The following is a 24128-nucleotide window of genomic DNA, read 5'->3' as shown; positions in this document are numbered from 1 at the left end:
CATAGACAGTAATTATTAATGATATAACAGGAGACTGATTTATGTTAATGTAAGCATGATGTCATATTTGCAGAAGCTGTTATATTACATGAATTCTGTATTTGCAAGCTTTTTTTAGTCCTTTTTGGGTGTTTTTGTGGGTTTAAAAACAAAGTTGCAGTCACTTTCTGCACTCAGCTGATGGTCCTTGCTTTGACCTTCTCGTGCCAAAGGAGCATAAAATCCAGACAGTAAAAGTGACATAATTTGCAGCACAATCAGCCATATTTATAGAATGAGTCATTATGGCTGATTCATTTGTGTATTTTTTTTTTTTAGAAAGACCCATCAAGGGACAGACAGTGTAAAGTAGCTTAGACGATAAATACTGTGGTGTGTGACATTGTTCCACGCTGTGTCCTTGTCCCTTCATAAAAATGAAACAATGAATGAGTACAAATATAATAAGGACAAAGTTGAAAAGAAATGGAATTGTTGAAATGTTTCCTCTTTCGGTCGCAGAGTTCAGTGTGACGTGTCAGCCAGTAGGTTCTTAGGAAACTGATCCCATGGGGATGGATCAAAGGTGTGGTCCAACCCCCCCAGTGCCTGTAAGGTGTCATGTTCCTCTCAAATAAGAGAACATGAGAGACGTGGCTGTGTTTCCAGGGCCATCACAGTTCAAGAATTGCTGGGGGTTGTAGATACAAGAACAGGTTGGTTACTTTGCCAAAGGGTTGCTAGGAAGAGATGACACTCTGCCTTTTCTAGCCTGAGGAGGTCTCAGTGAAGCTGAACTTATTTTATCTCTTTTTCTAATAAGGCAGAAAGACATACTAATGGACAGAGAGGTCAGACTAGAGTCCCTTCCTTTCTCTGCATGTGTGTGCGCTCAACCATGCATCCGGGAGGGAGGATTAAGTGATGGTGGTCCTATTAGGTCATCTGGGGTATTGTGTGTTGTCATTGCTGCCTAAGGGTGTGTGTGTGGCTGTGTGTGGCTGTTTGGGTAACTCTTGAATGTTAGTGTACTGACCTGGATAATTTTTTACAGACATTAAGCGCTACATCCCACATAATAAGGTCAGGACTTAGGACATTTTAAAGATTTTTTTAATTTTTTTTTATACATCTTCTTTTGATATCCTTTACCCATTAGTTTGAAAAAAGTAGGATAAACCTGTTAGTGTGGTGTGGTCACAAGTGTGCGGAATGATTTGGAGTTGTTGGTGTCGGGTTAACCATTGGTGCTTTAATACAAATGAGATGATGAATAATCATCGATAATGTGGAAGTAATTACTAAGTGGGTTAGGGCGAATAATAGAACAACTTCAAATTAATCAGGAAAATCTAACACTTGTGCTTTCTCCTTCATAGTATTTTGTTTAAAATTTTATGTCTGCAGTACACAAGAAGGTCCCCAGAAATACTGCCCTACACTAAATGTGTATAAATCCACTACTGAAAATAGTTCCTCACAAATGCACTATTTTTTCTGTTTGAGTGACGTTTGCTACGAACTACAGTCCCTTTCTGTTCTGAAATATTATTTAGGTTTTTATTAAAAAAAAATTAAACTGTAGATTTGTTTAAAGATTTACTGATTGACGCAGACATTGTTGGTTCTGGTCTTTCTGTGGAATTTCCTTTCAATAAGGAACGTATCAAATAATTTCTACTTCATCCTTTCAAAGCATTTGGGCTGACACATCACTGCGAATGCTTCATCCATCATTCCGAGTCCCATGTTTTAGTGTAATATTGTTACATAATGACACGGGGCCCGATGGGGGCATTTCAAGGATTTCAGTGGTAGAGACATTTTATAACATAATAATATGATAAGGTCACAAATACTGAGGGAGCTAAAGAGAGAGAGAGAGAGATTATGTTTGTTTTGTTGATATCCAGCATTGGAAGTGGATTATTGTTTGACGTATTGCATTATATTGAGGTTTTTGCGCATATGTCTTTGTGTTGGATTATTTGGATTATCATAATGCATGATTATGTTCTTACGTCGGAGTTTGAACTACTCTGGCGTTACGGGATCAGATCACCGAGCTTAGGGGCATGAGAACAGATGCTGGCTCTCTTTCTGTTGACTTTCTGTGCATGATCAACACGGTCGAAACCTCCGCCGCGGCGCGCGCACACCGCGCACTCGTGCACATCATTTGTGAATTATATTCCAAGCAGACGAAATCGGGGGAGTTCAGACAATTCTCCAAAGTCATCAGGAACGGAAATGAGTTTGAGAACAAGTAATACACTGTGACATTGGTGCAGAAACATTGGACAGCTACAGTCAAATTGCATTTCAGAAAGCATTTCCCAATGAGAGCATGACTCAAATGATGACCGCAATACAATGAACAAGTGCAACAAGGTCAATTGAAGGTTTCTTTTATTTGTGTATATGTATTCAATGTCTAGCTATGTTTGCAGCTGGGAGTAGCAGTAGTGCTGGGACTTCACAGGTTCAGTGCATTTACCGTCAGGCGGTGAAACATAATTAATGAGAAGCTGAAATCTGTGAAAGCTGAGTGATTGTTACTTAAATTTGGCCCAGCTCCGGAAGATGATACAGGCCAGGGATGAACATAGTTACCATTTAATGCTGCTTTGTTAACTGTCTTTATGCAGGATTTTATCTTCATAATGTCCAAGAAAATGGTTAGATTGACTCCTTTCTACTGGATAGTCTTTAGCCATGTCAGTCAGATGGTCAACCACTTTGATCCAGACAGAAACATCTCAACTACTAGATGGATTACCATGAAATGTTGTGCAAACTATACCAGCTTTTATGCCCAGGTTTCCACTGTAAAACGAATACTCTGAATGTGCAGATAGGAGGCAACTGTCGTGGGTAGAAGCAATCTTGTTCATTATGTCACAGCATTTATATTATATTATATTAATTAATTAGCTGTTAATTTCGACCTTTGAGCCAAATAAGCTGATTATACAACGTTTGGCTATATTTGGGTCCTGAATGACAGTTGCCATGGCATTTGCGCTGGCAGTTGTGTGATTTTTCAGGGAATCGAGTCTTGATATTTACCTGATCTTTAGCAGAGGAATGATTAAACCTTCCTGTTTAAATGGCTCATTGGGATTTGTCTCCTTATCACACTCACTTTCCTGATGCGAGGGCATTTTGTAAAGACATCTCGAGAGAGAGAAAACAAATTCCTGAGGCTGTAAGGTGGAATACTTTTCCAGTGGCGTACTGTTCCAGCATGGGTGACATGGGGTTGGATAAATACTTCAAATAGTGCCAAGAATCTATTATTTGTATAACAAGTCTTATACTCGGTGCACGAGAGCAACATTTCAGGAATGTGGAGGTCTACACAGCTGAAGATTCGGGATGCTTGGAAACCTTAGTTCACTTGTTTTATATGACTAGTTCACGGCCCAGAAAAGATTGTTTCACAAAGAGAGTTGGAAGGCTGGAAACATTATCACTTTTTTACCTTTTCTTTGACCGATATCATACAGCTCTTCACAAAAAAACAAACAAACAAAAAAAAATATATGCATTTGAAGACCATTTCAACCGTTTGATTTTCATTTTTTTTTTTTTTTTTTTTCTATTTCTAACTGTTAGAAAAAAATCACTGTTGGAACTTTCTGACATTACCAAAACAGAATTTCCATGTCTTGTCTTACATGAGATGTTTTGAAAGCTAGAAAAGATTAGAAAGAAATACACATATTTATTAGATGCCTAAAGGTTAACTTGCACCTGAGCCGCCCTAATCTTGGATTTTGTGCTGTCCCTTTAATATCATTCAACAGCTTTCTACTGAAGTGAACATTCTTAATGTGATTTTCATGTTTTCATCTTATAAATTCACAATTTTTTTAACGATTCGGGACGTCATATTTATCGTCGTTTTGTCCATATTAATACAAAAAAAGAATCAGTAACTGTTGTTTTGTGGTCGTTTGAGCTGATATTATGCTATGTCCACAGTACTGATGTTGATTGGTTGTCGTTTTAAATGCTGTAGGTGCTACAGAGGAGCCAGAAGTCATCCCTGACCCCGCTAAACAGACAGATCGGGTGGTGAAGATCGCCGGGATCAGTGCTGGCGTTCTCGTCTTTATACTGCTGGTGCTGGTAGCCATCCTATTGGTCAAGAAGAGGTGAGTGACAGCGCCCGGCCACGCCCACTAGAACAGCTTTAATGGAGAACATCATAAAGAGGGAAAACACTACACAACCGTACCGCAGTATTCACCAACACACATCTAGATGCGAGAACTCACAGACACTAATGTGCACCTAAATCCATTTCCCTGTCGTGTGTTGGTCCGGTATTTGCCGTAGTAACACCATCTTCCATCCATCCACCATAAACGTTGATCTCCCTTCACAACCGCAGTCATCACTTGCTGAAGTTTGTTCTGTAGTTTTCACTAAATAGCTCATGGCTTGTTTCCCTGAGATTCAATGCGAAAATATGGTCTTTTTTCTGAAATTAGAAACTCCTGCCTCACAGTTATGTGATTTACTTTAGGGGAGATCTGAGGCTTTCTTCTTCTTTCTTTTTTTTTCTTTTTTTTTGTCTTGTGCTGTGCAGCTGTTGAATCAAACCAGACAAACACAACAATCACTCAGGACAGAGAGCAAGAAAGAGAAACACAATGTAAGAGGCAGAAGATGGCGACTAACTTCTCAAGATTAAAATGAGACAAATCCAATAAACATGGATTATATAAACACATCAAGGACAAAATATCAAATAGAGGCCATGAATGTGGTATTTTAGAGATGAAGGTCCGTGGTGCATAGTTGATTGATTTTAATCAACTGGAGCACACACACATATTGCCCCATACACTTTATTCATTAAGAGTCACACTTAAAATAATTACACTGAACACAGGTTTGTTCGTCTGTCTTAGAATAGAGGAGAAAAGAAAGAAACGTGTGAACATACACTGGAATACCGACTGTCCAAGTTGGTGTCATAACGTTTTGGCCTGTAATGTGATCATTTGGTGAAGGGCTCCCCCATGTGGTGGCTGCACACAGCTACAACATCAGAATGCAGCTGCAGCGCTCAACAGGAGCAAACAATGACCTCTTAGAGTACATAGTAATTAAAATGCATTGTTCTAACATTATAATTATAATATTATGATACAATGATTTCAAAAATCTTTCAAAAACAAATGTGAATGTGGGGTAAATTAACACGACAGCAGCATTATTCACGGTCATCATTCCAGCTACGACACACTGCAAGGCGGCTCACGGGGAGTCGCATGAATTGTGTAATATTATCACGTCAAAGGTCTATAAAGCTGTTAAAAGAGTCATCTTCATGCTTTAAACGCAGCCCCCCCTCCCCACCTCGAGTCTAGACCGTTTTTGTTTTGCATATCACCTGCTCTCTATTCATCAATCCTGAGCAACTGAGGTTACACCAGGTTGAATTATGTCTTTGTACTTCCCAGAGCGTGCGTGTGCATCTGCGTGCAGGCGAATCAAGTACATGCGCGTAATAATGAACCATTACTAAACACGCCGTTCTCCCTGTGACCTTTCAATTAAAAGCTGGTGTTCAGGGAACCTGAGTGCCTCATTGAAAAGAGAAAAATTAGGTATTTGATTTGCATATTTGCGACAGATACATTCATGTCGAGAGCCTCGCGTCACATCTTTTCTTACTTTAATAGAACGTATCGACATAAATAGGTTGACTTGCTCATTGACCAGCATGTGTCTTGAATCCATTACAAGAAATTTGAGATGAATTATAATCAACAGTCACTTCCAGGAGAGACGTAGAAGTATGAGGTGCTGCGTCTTGCCAAAGGCTTTAGAAAGCATCCAAGAAACCTTTCCATTACAACCAATCATGATCTCAGCAAATCAAAACTATTAGAGTCTTAAAGTACAGTCAGTAATGAACTCCCGTAACCGAAGAGCTCTGTGCTTGCAGCCCCTGACCTCCATATTTTTTATGATAATTCTCTTAATAAATTCATACAATCCAGGCGCTGACCGATTTAGTGCCAAAGTGTAAATTGATATCTGAAGGCGAGGCAAGTTTATTTATATAGCAACATTCAAAGGACGTGAACTTAAAGTGGAGGGGTAGAAATGTATTATTATTTATTGCAGAAACTTGACGGTGTCTGATCCACAGTTTGCACTCAGTGGCCTGGTTACTGTAACAAGTATTACCTGTCCCTTTAAAGGATTAAGGCCTTTTGATAATAGGAAAATGCTCCAAACTGAAAGATTTTCCGAGGCTGTGTAAATTGCACGCACAGCTGAGAGGAACTGAACTCAGTGTGTCTATTGTTGTTTTGAACTTTTAACAAGCTGCACATAAGCACTAGATCACTAAGCCTTCCAGGACTGTCAGACGAGGACAGCGTTCCTGGAAAGTAAAAACATTTTTTAAACAAGTCATGTTATATTTGACAGGTTGAAGAATCAACTGATTAATGGTATTTTTGAAAATAGGATATTTTCAAGCATTATGTTTTATTATGTTTCTTGGAATATACTATGTGTGGTGCTTTTAAGTTACTTTTTTTTAAATAAATTAATTTGATTTATGAGAACCTATGAGACCAACATTGATCAACTCCTGACAGCAGTTTCTGGTTGAGAAAACGTATTTGCATATCAGCGCACGGGATAGAAAATTGCCTCTGAGCTACTTAAAGTGAATCCTATAAACTTGGTGAACTAAGTTACGATATGTCTTTGTGTTTCGCTATGAAAACAAATCTGATTCCTCGTTCGATCGATGTGTGACTTAAAGTTTCAACTGACTTTCAAATGATTTGAATACTTTGCAATGTGTGACCCTCATGAGTGTGACGTTCTGTTGACAGCATTTAGTTTCCATCAAGGTTTCTGGGGAGATCAATCTTCATTGCCATTAAACCTTTACAACTTTGAACAATACTGCATCTTTAAAATGGTGGAACATGATGACATTGCAGTGACATCATGCTTGCTTTGCAGGAAGCAAGCTGTGTGGTGTTGCAGATCGGATAGCGTTGTGTCAGTTTTGATTAAATTATTTACCTTCCATAGGAGTAAGTAAAGGTTATTGGCTGATTAGGACTAAAAGTCAAATCAGTAAATTCAGCCTAAAAACTAATGCATGCTTATTTAAATACAAAAGAATAGGACTGCATGTTGATAGATTAATATTGATAGTTTGTTGTTGTTTAAGCAATAGTTTTATGCGTCTCTAGCTTTTTTTCTAGCAGTTATTTAGCATTAAACTTGATGACAGTCAAGTTGTAGCAATCCAAAGGTGTTTTCTTCTGTTTCTGTTGTTGCTGGTTGGGACAGGACAGTATTGTCCTAATTTGCATATTCATGACCTTTGTGTCTCATTCTTTGCTTTCTGATTGGCACACAACCCCAGGAGGACCTACTATTCATACTCTTATTACCTGTAAGTAAACAACCAATCAACAATCAGCTCACCCAGCTGCTGTTATCTTATTGGGCGAAATATTATAGTGGCTAGTTGTTGTTATTTTTAAAGATGCAGTATACTTTTTTCAAGACAAAACACATTTTCAGCTCTGACCAACCAGCCAAAGCCATCCTCATTGACGCCGTGCCAGGGTGGGGGTCAATTCACTTTCATGTCAGTCAGGCCAGGAGCTTCCTTATTTGCAATCATTCCTCTAAATAGTTTTAAATGCTCAGACATTAAAAACATTTTGTTTGCAAGAGAATGTTGATGGTTTCCTGTCTAAACATAACAAGAAATGAATGGATACAATTTGAACGGGACTGAACCGACAACTGAACTGAATTGACCTCAGCCCCGGTGTCCTCTACATGCTCCAAAGTTGCTCTGAAGCAGGCGCATGAAGGCCAAAGTGGGCCATGAACCAGAACCAAGCGTGCCAGAGTGGGACGACACAGGCCTAAGCGTGTTATTTGAAAAAAGAATGCTGCACTTGTGATTTGTAGCTCTTTGTGTGCATGTAGTCATGTGATCATCCATCCGCCCATCAAGTCACAGGTATCATGGTAACTCTGCTACACATGTCGGCTTCCTGTGTGGAGTACTTGGCGCTTTTGGTAGTTGTTGGTGGGTTTTCTCTTGTTGTGGGTCCTCTTTGCTTCTCTACTGTTTTTTTTATCGTCTCTCGCCAGCTGTGATCAAAATGGATCCCCCTCTCGCCTCATTGCACTTCTTTCAAAAATAGTTTAGAGCCCTATTTAGCGATAACAAAAATAGATAAATAAATCCCTTTATTCATCACCAGCTTGTGTCTGCATTCACCTGACAAACAAGATGCAGCCTGCCATGTAAGCATACATCTTAGCTGAGGGGTGAATGACATGAAATGCTGTCAGACCAATGTGTTATTAGTTATGGAGAGAAGAGGCGATAGGATGAGCACAGAAATGCGAGTTTTGTGAATACGTATCATGCTCAAAATCAATTAACAATTTAATTTTACTATTCAGACCTGAGCAACAGTATAAAGTGGTCGTGCACACCTCAAACCCTTTTAGGCAGATGCCGGACCAAGAGAAGGCGGCAATGCAAATATAAATAACAATTTGCACACTGCAGCTCCCGTTAAGTGCAACTTATTAGCACATCCACAAGTGATGTTTTGAACTAATGCTCCTCTGTCTCCAACAATTGAAGAGGCCTATTGTCTAAAAAAAAAAAAGGTAAAAAAGACAATTAAACAAAGCATGCTCTCTGTCTGTTTACTGGGAAGAAGTCAGAGCCATACATTGTATCAGTTATGCAACAATCAAACATTTACTTCTTCATCAAAACTCTGAGAGGATTTTTTTTGCACTCAAGCTGCTGTACAAGTGAGGAACTACCTAATTTAAAGCAGCTCATGTAAACATAATAATTGTTTGCTCTGCTGTACAGACGTTGTCCTAACTGATGCACATATATGGCTCTGGGTACAAAGTGTTCCTGCATGCTCTGTCATGCTCGAAGTATTAAGCACTTAACAGTTATTTTTTCCTGGGATTTTATGGATGGCACACACTGAGAGAGAGATAAACCTGCAAATCACACCTTGATGTTTAGATATTACATTATTATTATTGTTGTTTAAAAAAAAAAAAAAAAAAAATATGTTGCTTGCAAAGAAAAAAAAGAGCATTTAATTTTGCAACAAAACAAAAGCCTGCGAAGAACAATAGGAGATTGAAATTAAAAACCCAAGAAAAGACAGTGTACCATTCTCTTATCATCCTGGACTGACTGTTTATGATGTGACCTCGAGTCCTGCTACTCATATGATGAACACTGTGGGACTTTGGTTGGTAAATGGTTCTTCCTGAGCTTCTTTCATTCCCTTAGTGCTGTTTTAATGGGTTTTTCCTATCTTCGCTGTCGGATGAAAACCAAATATTTAATGCTTTATGTGAATTTTTTTTTTCTTCTTTTATCCTTCGGATAATACAGAAAGCTCATGCACTTATAAAAACAAGAACAGTTTGACAAGCTAGAAATAGGTTTGAGACTAAGAGTGAGGTTTTTCCCAGGCTTTCATCTGACAGCTCATCTATTGTCCTGAGGTTGATTACAGGTCATTAGGCCATTTCCCCCGGTCTGTATTAGATGCTGTTCTCCCTCTGCTCCTACAGCTGAGCCTGTTACATCCTGCCATTTACAAACAAACCGTTCCTCTACCTCCCTTGCCTGTCCTCTCCTCCTTTCTTCCTCTCTTATTCTCTCCTCCCCACCTTTCTTCTTCTCTCTTGTTGGATTGAAACTCTGCACCTTGAATCGGCAGCCTGCAGCCTCCAGCCGTGCATTTATTGCCAAAAAAAGACGTGATACCGCCTACAAAATTGCACTATACCTAAAAATTTTAGATTATCCCTAACGAGGCGGTGGTTTGCAGGCTATTATTTGTTTATTCGATGACTGACTGTATCTGTCTCTGCCCCTGACAGGAAACTGGCTAAAAAACGTAAGGACGCCATCGGAACGACGCGGCAGGAAATGACTCACATGGTGAACGCCATGGATCGCAGCTATGCTGACCAGAGTACTCTGCATGGAGAGGATCCTATGGCTGTGACGTTCATGGACTCTCACAACTACAACAACAGATGTAGGTTCATATACAAGACGATTAATATTCATCCATAAGCCGAAGTATTAACTGTGGACTATCCACAGAATACAACTCAGTTTGATCCTTCTACATTCTACGTATTTTCAGCTTTCCTCTCTTCTATCCTCACTGATCGGACTTTAGGTTACAGTTCTCATGCTCAGTTCTGAAGGTGCAAAACAAGAAGAAGAAAAAAACTCACATTTTGGGATGTTTCTGCCAAGATAGTAGCAATAGCCATGTGCATAACCTCTTTGAATCTTCCTGATTCTCACTGCTCACTTTTTAGGTCCTCAAGTGCATTTTGAGTAATGCTGAAATGTAGAATATGTCCTCACCGTGTTTCCTCTCACAGTGCCCAACGACCCTCTGGTTCCAACTGCTGTGCTAGGTGAGGCTTCCAGCATGGTTGGATACATCACAGTCACCGCCAGCTCCCTTTAGTGATCACCCATCTTCATTTAAAGCCTTGTAGCCCCATCTCTGTGCGTCAGTACGTTGTGTCCAAATGCCCAGTTAAAATGGTCAAAGTTCCCATTACTTCCTGCCTGCATCCTGTGTTATGTTTTTTGTCAAGTACTGTATGTTTTGTGGGTGAATAGTTTGGCTCGATCGAGGTTTCAGTACTACATCTCTCATCTACATAGCTCTCTAGTATTAACACACATAGGGATATATACATACAGTGCATACAGGCAGTGAACTAAAATGAACAAGTAAAGAGAAACATGATGTTAGAGGTGTTTGGATTCGGTTCAAAGGCAGTCTAGTGATGTGTAATGAACTAGACTATATGAGGACGGCAAAACCGTGTCTTCATCTTTTATCTCCTTTTGCCACCTAGAGCCAATTCTCTGTGTAAAACATGGCCGGTACTAAAAACTCCAACAGCCAAGCACTTCATCTGTCATACTATGTTTTCCCAAGGTTCAATCACTCCCAGTCCCAGCTACGGTTTCTGTTTCATACCGAGAGTTATTGATATTCACAGTAATTACCATCATTTACCCTTAGAGACCTCATTATTTCCACACTTTTGAGTTGTTTTAAGGCATTCCATTTCCCGTGCCAAAAATGACAGGAACGATTCTTAAAAGGAATACGACAATTTGTCACATAGCCGCGGCAAAAACGACTGCAGATTAAATCTGTGTCAACAAGTGACAGTGAATAACTTAGTGCCTACAGGCCTCTGTGCTTGGCAGGGCTTTTTCTACGCACTGGATCTCGAAGTCTGCTTGAGTATCTACCATCTGTGATATTCCCTAGGCTGAATAGTGAAATCTGTAGTTTTTTGCCAAGTTGGATGTTCCTCCAGCTCCTGTGTTGCACTGCAATGTGTTTATCTTTAGTTCTAGTCTAGTGGTGACACTGCAGCATGATGCCAAGTTCCAACTCCCCCTTAAGGGCTCCACAATCCGCGGCGCCACCAACCTGTGTTAATGAACTGATCCATAGCCTCTAATTTGGAGTGAAGGCTGCAGTTATAGTCTGTCCCGGCCAATCACATCACACGCTGGGAGGAAGTAGCACGAAGTAGCAAATTAAGAGGCAGTTGTCGGGTCAAGTTTACTGTTAATTGGCCTGACGAGGGCTTCGCAAACCTTTAACAATCAGTAATGAGCTAACATGTCCTCGGAGCAGATAGAAGCATCAGTCGGATAAAATAAACAGTGTCAGATAATAAACAGTGGTGAAGATGAAATCAGTCGGTTGTTCCCGCAACCCCCGAGCTACTCCATTATACAACCCGTCAGTCTGTACATTAGTACTGTCGACTCGCATCATCCCCCACATCACGGGAACACTCACCTGGAAGCTCCGCAACAATTTGACCCCATAATTAACTGCAACCGGAATGCTGTTTCAATGCACAAGCTTCGAAAATGCAAACGTTAATTAGATCATGTTTACGCTCACAAGTGATGATTAAACACGCTATGAGTATAGAGCGGATTAATGCTGGTCTGGCGGTTTAAATGCATTGCTTTGTTCCACATATAATAAACATATCAAATGCTGAAACATATGAATTAAGACCAACTGCTTTTACAATCACAGTGGGTAGAGGAAGTGTAGGAAGTAGAGTGAAATATGCAGTATGTTTGAAGCAGCAGTTACTGAATGAGGTAGCGTAGGTGTAAATAACACTGGATGAGTCTCCCTGGCTCATTTTAAGTTATTGTGTCCTGCTTCTTGGTGTCTTTCATGTTGCTAAAGATGTGTGTTAGTGTCAAACCTTTTTTTTCTCCATCATTTTGTGAGATCATGGACTATTGTTTTTCATCATTACGTCTTTGGGGTCCACGCACATTGGTCAAAGTTGTCAAAGTAACCTTTACAAATCCTCCTACCCTTCCATCTGACTGAACCTTTTTGCTCTTCTCTTTTTTCTGCTGCTTTAACGTGTAGTTCCAATCACAGGTGAGTTTAGACAGAAAATAAAGCCATGAATCACTTTGATTGATTTGTGTGGTTTGAGGAAAACGCAGTAGTTTCTTATGACAACAGTTCAAACATCAGAGAGCACTAGTATTTTGGAAGACAGTAAACTCATAGTTTTGTTGCTTTTATAAGATAAAAGTATATCAGTGAATATTTTATCCAACTAACCGTAAGTTACAAAGCATGATTCATCCCTCAGACCTGAAGAAAAAAATAAAGAGATATATTTAATTCATGTTTTTTTGTTACTGTGGTTAGTATAAAATAGTGAAGTCACCGACCCATGTTTTGGTTAATTTATAATCGAGCTGACCAGTATTTTCCTTTCTCGTTGTAGATGAGAACCACAGTGCCTCTGCAGCGGAGAACAGCAGGCTCCTGGATGTTCCTCGTTATCACTGTGAAGGAACCGAATCTCCGTATCAGACGGGACAGCTCCACCCCGCCATCCGAGTGGCCGACCTCCTGCAGCACATCAACCTAATGAAAACGTCGGACAGCTACGGCTTTAAGGAGGAGTATGAAGTAAGATTATTATAAACAGTACTTCATTACTAGTAGTAGTAGTTTTTTTTTACAAAAGCTGGAAACATATTGCAGAAGCTGTCACGTTAATGTTGTCGTTAGAAGAAGTGTTATAATAAGTGTTAAAAGGACATTTGTGTATTCTAAATCAGAGGATTTGACAGATATCTGAAATACATTGTGCACACATTTTTAAAGTAGAGAACAACAAAAAGCTTGTAAAGAAAATCAATGATGCTTTATTCAATGTTTTGGCTTTTCATTAAAATGACAAAATTACTATTAGGTTTAAATTGCCTCTTAATTTGAGAGTATATTCTTCCTTATCGACAAAACAGTCAAAGCTACAAACCATTTTTTATTTCCCTTTTTTATGTATCTAATAAGCATTATGTCACCACTGGTGTACCCATGGAATAAAGTCAGTCAAGTACTTCTTTCTGCTCATCCGCTGGGAAGGATGTTTTTTAGGATCCATGACGTGTAATTTCGATTGTATTTTTTGTCTGTTGTTGGTGATACAGAGCTTCTTCGAGGGCCAGTCGGCCTCCTGGGACGTCGCCAAGAAGGAGCAGAACCGCACCAAGAACCGCTATGGGAATATTATAGCATGTAAGCATAAAGCCTTATTCAATGTGTGTTACAATGTGCTTTACAGGAAGAAAGGGAGAAAGATGTCTATATGCTCTTAAACGATCTAATTATATTTATATTCTGATCTAATCTTTCTCCTTTTCTCTCTATCTCACTGTCTCTGTTTCTTTTTTTATCTCCTTCTGTTTGCTCTCTCCAACCCTCTACTCTTTCGTCTTTACTTTAGATGACCATTCAAGGGTTATTCTCCAGCCAATCGAAGACGATCCCTCCTCCGACTACATCAACGCCAACTACATCGATGTAAGTGGAAACGCATCGAATGCTACTATTGGCTCCCAACGAAACCAACGAAACCACACTCCCTCGCTCGTATGTCAGGCCTCTATACCTTTATTGCGTCTACTAGTCATCCATCGCACCATTTTACGCATCCAGCCACCCTGAAAACACCATCATGCATTACGGTACATGTGTCTTCCTCAGGTGTCAGTTTTTTTTCTCCTGTCCCTCCATGTGTTCGTGTGCATCCATTCTGAATTCATCACAGTATCCTGATGCAGCCAAAGTCACCATTTGGATGTAGTTGGACTCAGTTTAACAGAGAAAAAAAACACTAATTTCTATATAGAGAGAAATATGTTGAGAGTCCAGGAGGCCACTACGCTGGCCCTCTAAAATCAGAACTGCTCATTTTTGCACTTTGGTTTTTATACAGATTCAACAAATGAGCTACAACATGCTAATTAGTAGTGGGTTTTGTTACCTTCTTGCTAGCTGCCTCCTCATCCCCCCCCCCCCCCCTGTATGCTAAGCTAAGCTAACCAGATGTTGGTGCTAGCTTCATATTTATCACACGGACATGAGAGCGGTGTCAATCTTAAAGCATAAACTCAAAGACCATCAACTTAAAGCCTCTATAGAGCTGTAGTTTCCCCCACAAATGTAATGTCTCTTTTCCATATGAGAGAAGTTTTTTGAAACTTAAGGCCCATCCATTGCTGTCAATTTGATCTATAGTTTGTCTTTTAAACTATCACTGCATAACTCCATCTGAATACACATCCATCCGTTTATCTTTTCAATCATCTCCACCTCCTTGCTGTCATCTTTACACCAATCATCTGCATGTTAGTCTCTGACACTTTTTTAAATGCTAATACTGCTCTTTTATTATGTCATTACATGCATGCTACCACCCACATTAAGCTAGAATTAGGATGAGTAGAGTGGACATGCCCTGGTGTATCCAGTTTTATCTGGTACAACTATGGTTAGAAAGCTGTCACATCATTTGGATTGTACTTGAAAATGAGACTTTAAACCATCGGCTTTTTGCTCCGAGGAGGTCAAATCATCATCAGGAAGTGTCCCTTCTATTCAGTCTAATTCAAAGTTTTAGATCATTTGTTTTTTTCTGCATGTACTGTTCAAACTTCCATTTTATCAATACAACTTTTCTTTTTCTGGTTGACACTCACTGACATTGTTGTGCTTTCTTTCTTTCTTTCTTTCTTTCTTTCTTTCTTTCTTTCTTTCTTTCTTTCTTTCTTACATTCTTTCTTTCTTACTTTCTTTCTTTCTTACTTTCTTTCTTTCTTTCTCTCTTTCTTTCTTTCTCTCTTTCTTCCTTCCACTTGTTCTTTCTGCCTGTGGCTTGGGCTATAGATTTGGCTGTACAGGGATGTAAGTATCACAGTGGATTCTTCCATTTGAGCCGCTCAACCGTTACACATATACGTCCATTCTTATACTCAACATCGCGTACGTCAAGTCACATTTTGATTTGCTGGGGCCTCCGCTGCATGAAAGATTTCACTCCGTCTTGCCCTCCCACTAGTCCTCCTTACATCCCAATATGTGCTATAAACTTGCTTATGTGTAGTACCTATATTTTTTATTTTTATTGCCATCGTAATTGACAGTTTTTGAGAGATTTTGAGAGGAATTTTGCAGCTTTGTTTTGATCATTCAGAAATGCCAGGTGGGCGTGTTGAGAGGAAAATGTCTTCCACCTGGATGAGACGACTGACTTTTCTTATTCTTGAAAACAAATATGCAGTGCACCAGTCATCATTTCATCAAAATATTTCGGTTAACTTGACTATAAACAGCTGCATAATGTTTCTATCACCACAGGTGACAACAAGCTGAGAGACTAGTTCGGACGGTTATAATTTTGCACTGTGATCATCTCCAACTGTGATCAAGAGTTTCACTTCTTTATGGATATTAATTATTATGATGGTGTTTTTGTTTTCAGGGCTACCAGAGACCAAGTCACTACATTGCTACTCAGGGTAAGACGCATACAGGATTTTACAATTGTCTCCACACATAGTCATCACACAACGTACTGACTATGTCTTTGTGTATCTGTTTGTAGGTCCAGTTCATGAGACGGTGTATGACTTCTGGAGGATGGTGTGGCAGGAACAGTCAGCCTGCATTGTCATGGTAACCAATCTGGTCGAGGTCGGAAGGGTGAGTTTGCTCTTTTCCTCACTTCTTTACTCGATTGAATTTGATTGTGTAAGACTTTTTTCCCACCTGCTGCTATAGTAAAAGGTTATTTTTACATGCATTTTGCCTCACAGAGGTTATTCGGGGCCTTTTGACAATTGCATTGCCGGATAAAAGGAAATTCAGACTGAGAAATCGTGAATCATAATATTTTTCAATGAGTTTTATTAAAGATGAAATTTGAATCTGTGCTAATTGATAAAAAAAATGTGCAAAGAAATGAGGGGCTCTGTTGTCCTACTGTTTTATTGGTGCAATGTTTAGGGCATTCTATTATATGCATTTTTTGTATTAAAAAAAATAATATATGCTATGTTGTATTATACTCATTATTCTGTGTTTAATCAAATCATAAATGTTATTTTTGAACAGGTCAAGTGCTATAAGTATTGGCCAGATGATGCAGAGGTGTACGGAGACTTCAAGGTGACTTTCGTGGAGGTGGAACCTCTTGCTGAATATGTGGTTCGCACATTTACACTGGAGAGGGTGAGTGAAATACAGCAAAACATTATTCCAAAATACAAAATGTTTAAATGCTTGAGTCAGATTCAATGAAGGAAATTTTAAATTAAATGTAACATAAAGATGCCTTTTGTCTCTAAATCAGCGTGGTTTCAACGAGGTGCGAGAAGTCAAGCAGTTCCACTTCACAGGCTGGCCTGATCACGGAGTTCCATATCACGCCACGGGTCTACTTTCCTTCATCCGCAGAGTTAAAATCTCCAATCCACCCTCTGCTGGGCCAATTGTGGTCCACTGCAGGTATATAAAAACACACACTGCTGTTCTGCACTTTGACACACATGATTAATATGCACCCTTACACCTGAAGTATGCATTCTATGTCATAAATAAATCAGCTTTTCTCGCTCCATTCTAGACGTCCAGAACAATGTCTCTGTCTGTGTTTCTGTCTGTAGTGCTGGAGCCGGGCGGACGGGCTGTTTCATCGTCATTGACATCATGTTGGACATGGCGGAGAGAGAAGGAGTGGTTGACATCTACAACTGTGTGAAGGCTCTCCGCTCTAGGAGGATCAACATGGTACAGACTGAGGTGACTGCATTACCCATCCTCCATCTGCATTCACATCTTAGAATATATGGATACAAGTGTAAGGGTCAGCCGTCAGCATGGTGCAGGCCGAAGTGACGACGTCTACCTGCCTCCCATTCATAAACATGTCATTACACAAACACAGCAAACACACCATTTAATATAATATATATTTACTATTATTTTTATTTATTATATTATTATAACATATTATTGTCGCCTGGATAGAGGTGAAATTCAATCCTCTTTATTTAACGCCACCATATCTTGGATTGGAAAGTAAATTACTTTGGCACCATCCAGTGGAGAGATGAAGAATTACACTGTGGCAGACTGATGCATGTGGCACCTTGAATGAAGCACCACCTCCCCTCGATGTTTGAATTATTATGATCATTTAACACAATCAGTGCGCATTGTGAAACGTACGTAATAATAGAACGTAGTGTAATAAAAAAAAAAATGTAATAAAGACATTCACAATAGAGCAGCTTGCTCCCAGTCTGTTCATTGTACTGAAGCTGCAGTCATTTGACTTGAAGAGAATACAATTCCCCGTGTGGAATGACTCACACGTGAAGTAAAGCAAAACTCGACAGTCATCCTCTCCTCTCATTCACAGCTCCACGTCCCATCTGTCATCAGCCACTCAAAGTGTCGGCATGCTCGCTTTCATTTTGGCATCACAGCTGCTCGTGTTGTCCGTGTGACGCGTGTGGGGTTTTTATTGTTTGCCGATGTTGTTGTCTAGGAGTGAACGAAGCGTTTGTATGTAATCATATGCATATTTCACGTCCTCAGGAGCAGTATATATTCATCCACGATGCCATTCTGGAGGCTTGTCTATGTGGAGAAACGGCCATCCCAGTCTGCGAGTTCAAAGCTGCTTTTTACGAGCTGATCCGCATCGACTCGCAGACCAACTCATCACACCTGAAGGATGAGTTCCAGGTAAACCCGACTGTAGTCTGTTTTAAAATGCCTTTAGAAGATGGGTTTTTTTCAACATCCAACAATATCAAAAAAAGGCCAAAAGAATGTCTCACGGCAGAATAATCCACTCCTCAGATGGGTTTTTGAGCCTCTGATTTTGGTGAAGTGATCTGCTTCTGATTCCACTCCTGACCTTTCTTAAATTCTCAACTCTAAAATGTTGCTTTGTTTTTTTTTTAACTTGAAACCAGAAGGAACTGTATCAGTGCATTTTTTCACATTTACAATGGATATTCAATCTGTATTTTTTTCTCACATTTTTGTTGAGTTTTGACAGATGTGAAATACATACAAATAATTTGATATATGAAATACAATTGAACATACACACATCCATACAATTACAAAAAAGGATTTGGGGATGAAGAGTGGTATAGATTGAAAAAGATGTAAACATTTAGGGAGGATGTTCATTTTGATGGAATTAATTCAGCCCACCAGGGATGTCGACAGAGGTGTTTAACGTACGTTAAAAGATCAAGGACATTTTCCTTAAAAAGTCACGTAACTCAGACAGAAACAGGTCCCACTCTTTACAGGATTTTTTTCATATGCTCTGGTCCCAAATGTATCCTCAATGTATAGACTGATACAGAAATGAATCCCTCTCATCATGAAATGAGATCGGATCTCACGTCTTAAAACTCTGCTTGTGCACAAACTTACATATCGTGTTTGTCTCTCTCTCTCCCTCCCTCTCTGTACAGACGTTAAACTCTGTGACTCCTCAACCTCAGCCTGAAGACTGCAGCATCGCGTTGTTGCCTAGAAACCAGGATAAGAACCGCTTCATGGATGGCCTTCCTCCTGATAGATGCCTTCCCTTCCTCATTACAATAGACGGAGAAAGTAGCAACTACATCAATGCTGCTCTGATGGATGTAAGTGTATATAACACGCACGCAAGCACACAATGCACACAGAGGAAGGTTGTGTTATTTTCAACACATCAAGCAAGCGAGTGGTTTGGGACATTTCACAATGTGTGTGTTCTTTTTTTGGTGAGAACATGTGGAAGCAGCCTTTTAGATGGATATGTTGCTTTCAACACAATTTGAAAAAATGTCAAAAAGAGAAAAAAGACTGTTTGTCCCAAACTGCAACCACATAATTGTTGAAAAATGATGCATACTTTTTAAGAGGTTACACATATGACGATAAAGAGAAACACACGTACATTCAGATATTTATGCACATATGCTTATACAGACAAAACACGCACACAGACTCCCCTCCCTGTTTGTGTGATGCTGTGTTTGTGGTTTTAGCAGCAGAAGGCTAGAGACAAATCCAGGTTCTGGAAAGACCACTAGCTTCTCTGGCCACCACCCGGTCTTTAACAGCCTCATTGTTGCATTGTTTACATGGGCAACCGTTGACAACATGTTGCCCATGTACCATGACTTGAAAAAACAAGTCATTAAGTAAGATGGCAATATCTGGTTATTGTCTGACGTAGTTACAATTTAATGTTGATTAGCAGATCTTTTTTCATAGAAATTATACCACGGATAGAGAGGAAGTCAGTTGGGGGTGGGCAGTAGATACGGACTGTGAGTTTATGGTAACGGTTGAAACACAAAATGTAATATATGCATGGTGTGGAAAGAATCCTGGCTTCTCTCCGACAAAGCTGTTGGAGGACAAAAATACTGCAATTGCTGTAAAACTTTCCAATTTTCAAAGTTTATATTTAAAGTTTAGTCACTTATTTTTGGCCCCTCTCTAACCAAGCTCTCAGAGGAGTTCCAGGTAATGGGATTTCACTTCAAATCTCCAATACTGGATTTGTTTCATGGCTTCAGTGTCGTTCTGCCACCAGGTTCATGTTTAGCAAAGCCATTTACACCCAAAATCCTAAATCCTGATCCCCCCCCCTCCCCCCCAAACCCTCATAGTAGATTCTCCTTAAGTCACCAGAGTCATTCACACCCATGTCACACATTTGGCTGCACATCTTCATTCAGGAGGAGTCGGGGCTCAGTTCACTTTCAGTTCAGTACGTCAATAGAGACTCTTCAGTCTTTTGGTTGCTTTTATTTTGTGACTGACAACTTCACCGTTAGACATTTTGATGTGACGTTCAACTGAACGCAAACTGACCCTGTTAGATATAGATGTAGATGTACTGTTTGTGTATTTGTATATGCATGCTCCTCACCCTCACGTGTGATAGACTCACTGCATGATCATCTGACCAAACATCTCCTACGTCGCTCGCCGTCCCACAAACTGTCCCACTCTACTCCATTGTTTGTGTTTTGATGTGTGTGTGTGTGTGTGTGTGTGTGTGTGTGTGTGTGTCTTTGTGTGTATGTGTATGAGAAATATAGATGTAATAGAAACAACAATAACGATATTTAGGTAACAAAAAATGGGCTGGAAGTGAAGGATGATTATGAAAAGCAAAACTTTCTGCTTCAAATTGCTGGATTTGGAAGAAGTTTGTGGACCGAATGACACCACGCCGCCTATGAAAGATCTGACTTGATTATATCTGTTGTCCGTTCCCCGCAGAGCTACAGGCAGCCCGCTGCATTCATCGTTACCCAGCATCCTCTGCCTAACACCGTCAAAGACTTTTGGCGTCTGGTTTACGACTACGGCTGTACCAGTTTGGTGATGCTGAATGAGATCGACCTGGCTCAGGTAATTCACTTTTCTGTCACCTAATATCATAACTTTGTAACTTGTATTTCATAATCTGTTTTTCTGCTTTCACTCTGTTACATCTGTAAATATAGTCTAACTTTTAATAACTTATTCTATTTTAAACATGTTCTTATCTAAATGCTGCCACTCTTCCTCATCAGGGTTGTCCTCAGTACTGGCCCGAGGAGGGCATGCTGCGTTACGGTCCGGTCCAGGTGGAATGTATGTCCTGCTCAATGGACTGTGATGTCATCAGCAGACTCTTCAGAGTCTGCAACCTCACCAGGGTTAGTGGATTCATATTGTGCTGTCATGTGGTAACTCATCTCTTCTCAACGGTCTGCCGTACAGAAGAAACCATTCCTCTTCATGTGTGTGTGTGGTTTGGTCTTTCAGCCCCAGGAAGGCTACCTGATGGTTCGTCAGTTCCAGTACCTGGGCTGGGCGGGGCACAGAGACGTCCCCGCCTCCAAACGCTCCTTCCTCAAACTGATCCTGCAGGTCGACCAATGGCAGCGCGAGGGGGAGGAGGGAGAGGGAAGAACCATCGTGCACTGCCTGTGAGTCGCACACTTATTTTTCAGCAAGAGTCTGTTTGTGAAAAGCAAATCAAAATGGAAAGAATGAAATACAAACCTGTACCTGTGCAGCAGTGGTCTTGTAAGGACGGGTTAATACCAGTTATCTTGCCACCTTGTGGTGATTATTATAGAAATTGTTGTGAAACTTGTTTCCTTGAAATTGTCTTTTTGCACAAACATTTATTGACGAGCAGGAGGATTTGTCCCCCGTGTGCCAAAATCATGAACGAATGCTGCGAGCGGTGGCAAAGCTGCAAATCAAATATGAAATTGGGCATTTTGTCCTGTTATTTTCTGTGTTTGCAGTAATGGAGGCGGGCGTAGCGGCGTTTTCTGTGCCAGCAGCATTGTGTGTGAGATGGCCAAGAGACAGAGTGTGGTTGACGTCTTCCACGCTGTGAAGACCTTGAGGAACAGCAAACCCAACATGGTGGATACTCCGGTGAGTTACAGAGAAGGGGAGACGAAGAGAGGAACAGGGGGGGAGAAGAACCCTTGTTTGCTTTGGTTTAATAAAAAACAAACGACACTATAATGACCACCTAGGTATTAACTTCGTTTGTCTGTCTGTGTTTGTCTACAGGAACAGTACCGGTTCTGTTACGATCTGTCACTGGAGTTCATTGAGTCCTCCTAAACAAAGGAGGAGGAGGAGGAGGAGGTGGTGAAGAAGAGAAGAGCATCTTTTCACCTCCAATGTGTTTGATTGATGTTTTGATTGGCTTGGTCCCAACTCCCCTCTGTGGTGGCCGTCCCACGGCGCCCGCTTTGCGTCCCTTCAAATGGCACGAGGGAAATCGGCACCTTGTACAGTGTTGTAAAGTATCGAAACAAAGGGAAACGTTCAGACTTTTGACAGAAGGGGCTGCTGGGAGTTCAACAGGGGGGGGACATGTTACTCCTTTTAAATCCTTTATGCTTATTGTACAGCTTTTTGAGTGCCAGTGGGCCCCCTGTATGTTTTGGGTCCCGTTTAAGTGTTTCGCCTCTCACCACAGCGCCCTCCGATGGACTGGATGCCTCATGTTGTTTCAGCTGCAGTACTCCATGTGCACTGTCCCTTCACCCCCCCTTGCAAACTGCAACCACAGCTTTTGAATAACTGCAAGTTTTCAGCGGGCCTACATCCACGCTAGTTTCTGAGTAACTTGATCGTGTCGGGCATCTTATCATGGTGATGTTTGAATATCTGCAGTCAGTACTTTTGTATAAGAAGAAGAAATTTAATGTTACAGCCTGGCCAAACTCTGTGAATGCTTCTTTTTTTTTTCTACTCCATACATCAGCAGCATCTTCATGTTACCTTCCTGAGTCAGGTCATTATTATGTATTTGAGTACATAATAGCCACTTTGAATCATATTTTCGTTGGTTACATACTATAGATTGTCAGATAACAAAATGCACAGACATAGAAAATACCCTAAATGTGTAAGAATTAGATGAAGTAGCATCTTAGAATCAAGACTGGCAATGAAACACAGGAAGTGTACACAGTGAGTATTAGGCTTTTAATTCTTTTTTTTACAATATCATGAAGTGGCAACTTGAAAAATGTTAAATGTAGGATTTTCACAAAAATCTATACGTTCAAAAAAGTGTGATTTGTATCGTTTGTTTTGATTTGTTGCATCATTTATTGATCTACTGGATAGACGTATTGAAGTCTTTTTTGCACCCTAAATTGTAAAAAAAAAAAAAAAAAAAACAACCCAAAAAACACATTTAAGATTTTGTTCAAACATATTACATTAGCATAATCATGTTTGTTTCGGGGCTGGGCCCAATGCACTTTCAATTCAGCCAATTCACAAATGGGATGGTTTATTTCAATACTCTAATACCGGTATGAACAGAGTTTGGGTACGAGGGGAGTCTGTTTGTTTACTCTGAGAAAAGACTGAGAACAAATGCTCCTTCACAAACGGGAGAATTACAGCTTCCATTTATGCTTTGAATGGAATTGGAAGTGAACTGACCCCAGGCCTCGTTTGTTTTGTGCACTGGTGGCCAACACGTTTTATTATTATTATTATTATTATTATTACTATTATTTTGTAGCTGATGTTTATTCATAAGCCAAAGACTTTGTGTAAATATGTCTATATGGATAAAGCACATTGTTTGTATTTATTGTGTGTTTACTTGCATTGCTTGTAAGAACAATCATTCTTCATTCTGTGTTTACTCTACCACCAGCGTTTCTCAAACTGTGGCTCAGGATGCAAAATGGGCAGCATGTCTTTTCCCCCCTCTGTGATCCCGTAAATGGTCCTGAGGTAATCTGCATCTGCTCCGTTTGGGTCCATGAAGAAAAGTTTGAGAATCCCTGATCGAAGCTGTATATTAAAGCATTAGAGGTAGCTTTTCAGTATTTAGGTGGAACTCAGTAGTATTGTCTTGTTTTCACTTAATGAAACTCTCTGTGATGTTACAGTGGTTTATTTGTGTAAAAAAAAAAAAAAAGCCCATTGCTCTGTCTGTGGTCAGTAGAACATCAGTGCATTTATATGCACACAGTGTTTTGGATAATAACTCCTATCCCTCTTAACGTCTTAGTCGGGGATAAGCTGTTTATCTTCATCCTCATATCCTGCTCACCATTATCCCTGAGCACACACGGACTTAGCGAGGCAAACAGGCTTAGGGAGTGAAACATGCAGGAA

General features: G+C 40.1%; 1 protein-coding gene across 2 annotated transcripts in view; it reads left to right on the top strand.

The window, feature by feature from the left end:
* ptprk (protein tyrosine phosphatase receptor type K) overlaps positions 1-23591 on the top strand; it is a 98596-nt gene extending 75005 nt beyond the window's left edge. Inside the window, exons 21-41 of one of the 2 annotated variants that reach the window (XM_084030720.1) lie at positions 4004-4139; positions 7397-7426; positions 9928-10088; positions 10447-10482; positions 12504-12515; positions 12874-13061; positions 13586-13673; positions 13882-13958; positions 15324-15341; positions 15919-15955; positions 16042-16139; positions 16551-16667; positions 16789-16943; positions 17102-17237; positions 18039-18188; positions 18938-19111; positions 20748-20879; positions 21044-21169; positions 21279-21442; positions 21770-21905; positions 22047-23591. In XM_084030720.1, the coding sequence (XP_083886846.1) occupies positions 4004-4139; positions 7397-7426; positions 9928-10088; positions 10447-10482; positions 12504-12515; positions 12874-13061; positions 13586-13673; positions 13882-13958; positions 15324-15341; positions 15919-15955; positions 16042-16139; positions 16551-16667; positions 16789-16943; positions 17102-17237; positions 18039-18188; positions 18938-19111; positions 20748-20879; positions 21044-21169; positions 21279-21442; positions 21770-21905; positions 22047-22100 (2225 nt within the window). In that variant the 3' untranslated portion in view covers positions 22101-23591. The remainder of the gene's footprint in view (positions 1-4003; positions 4140-7396; positions 7427-9927; positions 10089-10446; positions 10483-12503; positions 12516-12873; positions 13062-13585; positions 13674-13881; positions 13959-15323; positions 15342-15918; positions 15956-16041; positions 16140-16550; positions 16668-16788; positions 16944-17101; positions 17238-18038; positions 18189-18937; positions 19112-20747; positions 20880-21043; positions 21170-21278; positions 21443-21769; positions 21906-22046) is intronic. The other variant, XM_084030721.1, reaches the window with a different exon arrangement.
* The last annotated feature ends 537 nt before the right edge of the window (positions 23592-24128 follow it).

Source organism: Eutrigla gurnardus, assembly GCF_963514095.1.
Source record: "Eutrigla gurnardus genome assembly, chromosome: 16".
Taxonomy (NCBI): Eukaryota; Metazoa; Chordata; class Actinopteri; order Perciformes; family Triglidae; genus Eutrigla; species Eutrigla gurnardus.
Note: the sequence above shows the minus strand (reverse complement) of the source record. Positions and strands in the feature narration are given on the sequence as shown.